The following is an 8,616-nucleotide window of genomic DNA, read 5'->3' as shown; positions in this document are numbered from 1 at the left end:
AATCTATCTCTCTATCCCTAGGATCTGGGACAGTTATTGATGCTGCTGAGTAGGCATTCAATGGAAGCTTGATTTTTTTTTTTTAAAGTTGATTTTAGAAAGCATTTTTTCTTGTATTTTTAGGACAAGCATTATCAGAAATCTTGTTCACTGTGAAGGCAGTGTGAGCTCCATGAACTGCTTCCCAACAGATCTCTAATCCACCTGTCCTTCTGTATATTCGTTATTAATCACTGCTGGGCAAGCACTGTGCCAGGCACCAAGGGAGATATACATACTTTGAAGACAGCATTAGATGGTTGGGAGAATGTTACATATGTACACAAGCAATCCCTATATCCCAAGGGCATAACACAGTGCCTGGCATTGCTGAGTCCTTAATCAATCTCTGTGAATAAGTAACAAGTAAAGAAAGGGTGAGCGATATGTGTAAAATGTGTGCTATACCCGATAAATGCTCTAAAAGTCCAGATGAGGGAAAATCTGTGAGATGGGTAAATCTGATAGGGTCTTATTCAGGTGTCTGAGCCTTGGAAGATAAGTAGGACCTGGAGAGATAGAAGGTAAGGTGGAGGACTCTAAAGAAAGAGAAATAGTATGAACATCACTTCATGCAGACTAATAATGCCTGAAAGAAATATAAGTCATTGGAACTTATGAAAGCTCTGATAACAATTGGGGAATATTGGAATTCACACAAATGAACCCACTTTTTTAGGCATATCATAATTCAGCCAATGAACATGGGGAGACCAGCAGTTGTTTTAGCAGATAGCCAAAGTGGGCCCTCATGACAATGGTAATTAAAGCAAAGTTAATTACTTAATTAAAACAGAAGTGGCAAATGGCACTTTCTAAATTTCACTTAAGGTGGAGGCAACACTAATGATTCTGCCACTGACTAGAATTCCAAGGGAGGGCCTTGCCTTTTGAGAAAATTTATAGCTTCGAGCTGTAGGTCTCTGTCATTAATTTAGCCACAAAAGGCCCATTGTATTTTAGAACCCTAGTTCCATGTGCCTGGAAATTCTAAATCTTGTAGAGCTAGAACTTTAGATTCATCAGATTTAATGTGTTATTTAGGTCAGAGCTGGCCTTGTGTTCATTTGTCAATTTGCAGCTGAAGTGAAGGCCTTAAATGGAAGCCTGGCATTATCTGCTTGACAATGATTTGATGCTGCACCATGTTGTGCTAGAAATTAGCGTCTAGAACCAAAATGTTAATCACAGGGACCTCTATATATTGATGGCATAAATAGCATGTTTCTGTATAAAAAAATCTGTAGTGACTCATTTCTATTTAAATAAAAATCTCCGTTTGCTATTTCAATGAATTGAATGACTGACTCTGGGCACGTTTCTATTTGTGCTCTAGGTTGAGCCAATTTAACTTCCCATAAAATTGTTGGATCTGTTAGAATTACCTCTGTTGTCTCCTTAGATGCTCAGAGAGCTCAAAGTGATTCTTTCTCCATGATGAGAGGTGGAAATTTGCTTCCGCTAGCCCCCCTTCTCCCTGAAGACATGAACTACTTACTCTTCAGGCCCCTAAACTTGTCCTCTCTTGGGTCTATGATGATGTTTTCTAAAGTACGTTTTTTGGAGCATTAGTTCTTCAGAATGTTAAGGGGGTTACTTGGGGAAAAAAATGGTCTTGTGTATAAGTCTGCAAAATGATTAGAGTTAACAAATGGATGATAGTTTTCTACAGTGCAAGACTTCTCGGTGTTTATCTCCAATAAGAGAACAGAGTATTTTTTTTACATTTCTGACCAAATAATTTCTTTTCATGGAGCTGTTTTTCAATGCATATACTAATTTTCCAAAGGAGGCAGTCCATATGTGCTCAGCTCTAGTGATTATCAGCTAAAATCTTAGTTTAAAAACTGCTCCATTACTCAGTAGTCATGAGATAATAGGCAAGTCTTCTCACTGTGTAGGACCTCAAATTCCTCATATAAAGAATGGGAGGATTGTTGCTTCAACTTGCAGTATTTTGTGACAATTAGAAATGTTAGACTAGTAATACATATGAAAAGTAAAGTTCTGTAAGGTGGCAGAACATAACAGGTGGGTAATAAATGAACCATTTTGGGGAACTACTCTGTTTTGAACCTTTTTGCCAGTCTCTTACTTTGTGCTTCATGTCATCTTCCTTCCTTCCTCTTCTTTGCCCTCTTCTCTGTTCAGTTCCTCCTCCTTCTATGACCATTACCACCATGACTACTACTAGGTACTAATATTTTAGGCACTATGCACTGGATTATCTAACAAACACTTGAGGCGCCCTTTTCTCTTTCCGTTTCCATGATAGAGGCGGAAGAGGCTAAATGTCACTTGCCTACATTCTCTTGTATTAGACAGTTTTGGCTCAGTGAGACAAAAGGGCAATTCTTATGGGACTTGGAAAAAACTTTTGTTTTCCCTAATGAAAGGATGTAATGTGTGGAGCCATGACAATTGTATTGTAACCATTAGTGAAAGGCCTAGAGAATGGCAGGAATGTTTGCCTTTGCATCACTGAACTAACACCTGAAGCAATCTCCCTCCAAAATTTTGTTTAACATAAGGAAAATGAACCCCAAAGAGTATAAGTGTTTGAAAATAGGCTTTCTGTTACTTGCAGACACAATTCTAAAAGGTTAGGTGGCATTTACTGAATACTTTCTATGTGCTGGTACTAAATACTTAATGCATATTACCTTATTGACTACTCAGAATAGGAATTATTATCTACCATTTTATAGTTGAGAAAACAGACTAAAGTGCCTTATTCAAATTCATAGCTGAATTGAAACCCACGTGTGGTTTCAAAGCAGGAACTGTCAACTAGTATGCTGCCTTTGCATTTTCCATCTCTGTACAGACACCATTCCAGGAGCCTGTACTAACTTTGGGAGACATAGTTACTATAACCTTAGATATTGTTATGTTTTTTTTTTGAGGTACACAGTATCCTCTTTAAGATGGAGAGCGCTTGCCATCTGCCATTCCATGTGGAAGGGACACACATAGACCCTACCCAGAAACAGAGGGCATACCCAGTCTGAGATTATAGTAGCCTATTTCTTCACACACCAGGTGGGGGACAGCAGAACAGAGCTGGGCCCAGCAGGGTGGATGCTTCTCCCCAAATACCTACATCCAGAGACTTAATTTACCTATTTAAGCCCACCTGACATCCCAAGAGGTGAGCTCAATGGTGTATTAAGATTTTCAAGTCTGAGAAGCACAACTTGTGGAAGTGATTCAGAATAAAATGTAAAAATATTAAAAAATCTGAATTTATTTATTTCCCATTATTTAAGCTGTAGTGTGGCAGACAATGTGATATACAGTGACTTTATACAACTAATTATCAAATGAGAGATGAATCCCTACATAAGTCACTATATGCTCCAATGTAATAAATATGCGAACCATCTTGATTTTGTATGACAGAGAATAAATATTTAGTTTTGGAACTCATGGAAGCTCTAGAGGAACGGAATTGTAGTTTGTGTTTCTTTCTAAGGACTGTGACTTAGAAAAAAAAAGAGCCAGTATCAGATGCATGTGATACAAGAGAATTATAGCTTGACTTGCCACCTTTTCTTCTCCATATCAAAAGCAGGTCCTAGCTTGAATATTTTGATTGACGGCAAAAAAAGAAGTCTCTATATAATCAGACTGTAGCCTGTCTCAGCTATAATCACATAGACAGATCAAGAATTGCCAAGATTGCAGGAAGAAGACCAAACACTTGCCAAAGTTCTATCCTTACCCTCTTTGGGATTCTAACATCCACATGCACAGATTGCAAAATCGAGCAAAAAAAAAAAAACCAAAACCAAAACCAAAACAAACAAAAAAACACCACATAGCCCTGTAGGAAAAACAAGTTAAAGCATTGCAACAAAAATCTTTAGAATTCTGTTTTCTATTGATTGGCACTGTCAGTAAAATGCGTTGCTTTTGTTTGCCCCTTTGTTTATTAAATTAGGAATGAAATAGTTGAAAATATTAATTGAACGTTACTAGGGAAATAGTATAACTATGGCAAAGCACAAGATCAGTGATCCAAGTCTAGAGTAGAACCTGATGACCACATGAATGAGAGAGATATCTGTAATATAGGGCACTGTTGTCTCAGTCTTATAAAAGTTAATAGGATAACTGGGGAGCAAGAGTGTGCACATTTGAAGACAAGCAAAAAAAAAAATACCTACCACATAGCTACCTTCCCAAATTCATTCAACAAACATACCAGAAATCATTATTAAGCATCTTCTATGTGCCAAGCACCCTTCAGGTTACAGGTAGGTATTGGAGACACTGTGATTAGCAGGGCTCCACCCCTAAGGAGCTTGCTCTGCTTAAAGTGGAACAAAGGATGTACTATACAGAACAGCAAGGAGCTGGACAACATAAAGATGGAGATGCCCTGGAAAACCCAGACTGTATAATCAATATCTCCATAGATTTCTTCTGTCATTTATAATGCTCTCTTTGTTATTAAGATCATCCAGATTGTGTATCTGATACAGTAACTTTCAGGAGTAAAAGAAGACTGACAGTGGTTAACTTGGTTAGTCAAAATAGCAGATAGTTAAGAAGTGGTTACTATGCGGCAGACACTACACACATGTTAACTCATTCAGTTCTCACAGTCTCTGAACTACGCATTCCATCATCTCCATTTTTTAGAGGAACAAGGCATAGAGAGGTTACATTAATTTGCTTAAGGTTCCACAGCTGGTAAGTGATGCTGCCAGTATTTAATCCCAGTGTTCTCTAGCATTTGTACTGTGCTATTTTTAGAAAAGTGCCTACTATGTGCCAGCCTTTACACGTATCATCCCCTTCACTTTTTACAATCCAGTTTGTCAGATGGTAGAAATAAGGTGCAGAGAGATGAAGCAGCAGTGCTGTTGTTCAAACAGAAACAATCCGGCTCCGCAGCCCATGCTCTCTGCCACCACTCCATGCTCCCTAAGGAGCTTTCTTTAGTGAGTTTTTAGGTGCTTAGACATAGACTCAAAATTCCCTCCCTCCCTCCCTCAACGTGCTTGTTTTATATACTGGGCTTTCCTGGGAGATTTTGTTTACAGATAGGACTTGAAGAAAAGCTGATAAAACAAAAGTCTGAAAAATAAATTTTCTTAGCCAAAAGGAAAGGCTGATATTGCAGAAATTTCAGAAAAAGAATGTTTCATAGAGGAGTTACGAAGGCAGATGGAAAATAGACCAGCAGGTTAGATATATGAAAGGCCTGCTGTGTACAGACCGTGCCATTGCCAGGATTTATTGAAGAAGACAGGAATTACAGTTTAATTGAATGTCTTATACGATGTATGTAAAAAGAGATGAGAAGTGTAAAGGAAGTGGAAAAGAATTGAAAGAGGTAAGAGTACAAGTTAATAATGTAAACGAATTGGACCTTGTGGGTAAAATTCAACTATCCTCTGAGTTATTTTCAAACCTCGGCAGACACAGTATCTTCACCATCATACTAAGTCATGCTTTGAAGATTTAACGCTGACAGAAAAGTAGGACTTTCATGCAGGCTAAGTGATGGTATAGGAGAATAGTTCAAGCAATGTTATTTAGATATGCAGCTTCCATTTGAAAGATACCTATCTTCCAGTTATTTATCTAGCTGTAAAAAATACTGTTAAATTTCAGTAGAGTTAGCAGTGCTGATGTCTTGATCAGCCCTTTTGATGTGTACTTCTTAAATAAAGGCGATCCTTAGTCCCAATTATCATCAATCCAGGTAGCCTTTTTGGTGCTTCAACATTTCTTCCCGAGCCACTGATATCATCTTGTCTTCTGAAGTGCTTTGGGATCATTTATCATGTAAAGCAGTTCCTTACCTGGGAGGAAATCACTGGCTTTTGGATCTAGATTCTTTTCAGATTGAAATGATCGCATAACTGCTACCTGTGACAATTGAACTTAGGGTGGCATGAGACTATAGGCAACAGAGAACTGGGAAACTGACTGGTTATTTAGGACAATTATATGCAAAGTCAGTTTGTTGTTTTGTCCTTTTCTGCTGCTTAGACATCTCCCAAAGATTCCATCTTGCCCATTAAGAGCTAAAATATAAATCCTACATTCTTGTGCCTCAGTGAGATGGGCATTTAAGCACTCTCCTGGCTTGAATAAGGTTTAGGCAAGTGCAGTCTGGTGTGTAGCGTTCTTGGCATTCTGCTCTCAGTAGAATCTTTGTTAGTAATATATTTTTTAAACCTGTTCTGGTGAACTAGAATTTACCTCACAGTGTAACCCTGTCCCCTCAGGACTTGAGGGTCCTTGCCTTGGCTTTGTGACCTAACTCTACTCTGTCTACCTCTCAGCCTCACTCCCCATATGCTGTGACTCTGCTTTATTAGAGATTTTAACTTCCATGTTTCTAGACTTGCCCTAAGTAATTGGGCCCACATTCCCTTAACCCTATAAATACCATTCGATGAGAAGGTCCATTCCCTAAAGGACACTGCCTCCCATGGTTTTATTTACTCAGATTTCTCCCATTTAAAAGACCCAAGAAACACACGCCTCTGCATCAGCTATAGGGGCCAGCACCCCTCTAAGCCCCCACTACTTTTACCTTAAGGTTTCCCCAGAGGATCCCCTTCTCTTCCACAGGTTGACTAGGCTGCTGGATCTGCTGGCTGCGGAGGATGACTTGCCATCCCCTACATGCATGCGCACCACGGTGGATGTGGTGAAGGCGCTGCGCACATTTCTTTCTGGTTTGGCCAGGATGATGTATACCTTCGGCACAAACATGCAGCCTAAAGCCACTGTGGCACTGAGGCTAACCGAGAAACACATGGTGATGATTTTGTAGTTGCTGCCAAAGTAGATTGGCACAAAAGCCAGCCATATAATGCAGGTTGTGTACATTGTGAAAGCGATATACTTGGCCTCGTTGAAGTTAGCTGGAACATTTCTGGTCTTGAATGCATAGAAGGTGCAGCTCAAAATCAACAATCCATTGTATCCAAGTGGAGTGACAACTCCGAGGTTGGTGGTGTTACAGATCAGGTAGACTTCCCGAATGCTTGGATAGTCATGCATTATATCAGGAGGCTCCATTATAAAGAGGGCAATGATGATGCCCAACTGGATGCATATGAGAATGAAAGCAATCACTAGCTGGGCACAGGCACTCATGAATCTAGGCTTTTTGGTACAGATCTTCTTCTTGCTGCCAGCCAGGATCCTTGCAATACGGTTGGTCTTTGTTACAAGGGCTGAGTAGCTCATGGCTGGGGAGAGACCAATGCCAATTCGCTGAAGGTAGCAGTAAATCTGTTTGGGCTTTGCAATGAGGCAGAAGGTACATAAGTAGCCTAGGCAGATGCCAGCGAGGATAATGTAGCAGAGTTCCCTGCTTGAGGACTTGACTACTGGTGTATCCCGGTAAATGATGAAGACTGCAGTAACAAACAGAGTGGCCAGGAGGCCAAGGCAGGCAAACACCACAGCTGCAATGGGTTCAGGGTCACCCCATCGAAGATATTGTACTGGGATCAAATCACAACCTGCAGAGACACAAACACATATGGTAAAGGAGGGAGAGATGTTGACTTGGGTCACATATCCTTAAGTTACAAGCAGCTGTTTATGACCATTTCAGTTTGTCTCCTATCTGGCTTTCTAATTTCAGAATCTCATGCTACTCATTGTTTCATGTGTTCATTCAGAAAATTTTTATGATGATATTACTGAACACATACACGATCTATGATAGGAACTGTTCTAGGCTCTGAAACACAATAATGAAGAACATGTTTCCAGCCCTTATATAAAATTAATCAGGGGCCTTTAAACAATTGGTCATGAGCAAGTATAACATGGATTCTCATCATTCTGTGGAAGCAGCAAAGGCCTCCTACAATAGGAATTAGCAAATAAATATGTGGGTTTGATGGAGTTGGGGATTTCATGGGCTTGGCAAACATGTTAACTGTAAGGAAGAGAGGCATGAAAATAAACCACCATATGATAGTGTAACAAGTGGTTTAAGATGAGGCTGGGAGGTAGGCAGGGGGCGGATTTTGCAGGTCAGAGAGTCCAAGATCAGTGGGGAGTTACTCTAAGGATCTATGTCGAGCAATGCCAGGATCAGATATGTGTGTGTTTGTGTGTGTGTGTAACATTTCTTTGGTTGCTGTGTGGGTTTTGGATGAGATAAAGGTGTGGACACATTTAAGACTTATTTTAGAGCCATACAGAGTGTTTGAATGGATGTGGGAAGGTGTGAAAAGTGAAAAAGGTATAAATATGACCAACACTAGTAAAGAAGAATTGGAATTTTCAGAGAATCTTGTAGTTTAGATGTTACAGAAGATTCTGTTAAAAAAGGAAGATGTTCATTTTTATAAGAAAACTGACCCCAAAGGCAAGCAATTGGCAGGCAAGGGAAGTGTATCACTCAAAATAATTCCATACTTATGGCATGCAGTTTTTAAAATACGTCTTAATGATATAGCATAAAAAGGTGACAGAATATAGCATCATTTGGGTTATCTGTGTTCTTTTACAATTTTTATAGGACAGTGGTTCTCAAAGCTGGTTACACACTAGAACTACCAAGACTATCTATACACACACACACACACA

At 39.5% G+C, this 8,616-nt stretch overlaps 1 protein-coding gene across 1 annotated transcript in view; it reads right to left on the bottom strand.

Annotated features, from left to right (window-relative positions):
• GRM5 (glutamate metabotropic receptor 5) overlaps positions 1–8,616 on the bottom strand; it is a 155,258-nt gene that overhangs the window by 56,086 nt on the left and 90,556 nt on the right. Inside the window, exon 5 of the mRNA XM_017515413.2 lies at positions 6,596–7,535. Coding sequence (XP_017370902.1) covers positions 6,596–7,535 — 940 coding nt within the window. The remainder of the gene's footprint in view (positions 1–6,595; positions 7,536–8,616) is intronic.

Source organism: Cebus imitator, unplaced genomic scaffold (genome assembly GCF_001604975.1).
Source record: "Cebus imitator isolate Cc_AM_T3 unplaced genomic scaffold, Cebus_imitator-1.0 Scaffold549, whole genome shotgun sequence".
NCBI classification, from domain to species: domain Eukaryota; kingdom Metazoa; phylum Chordata; class Mammalia; order Primates; family Cebidae; genus Cebus; species Cebus imitator.
The sequence above is the reverse complement of the archived record's forward strand: the minus strand, read 5'-3'. Positions and strand labels throughout refer to the sequence as shown.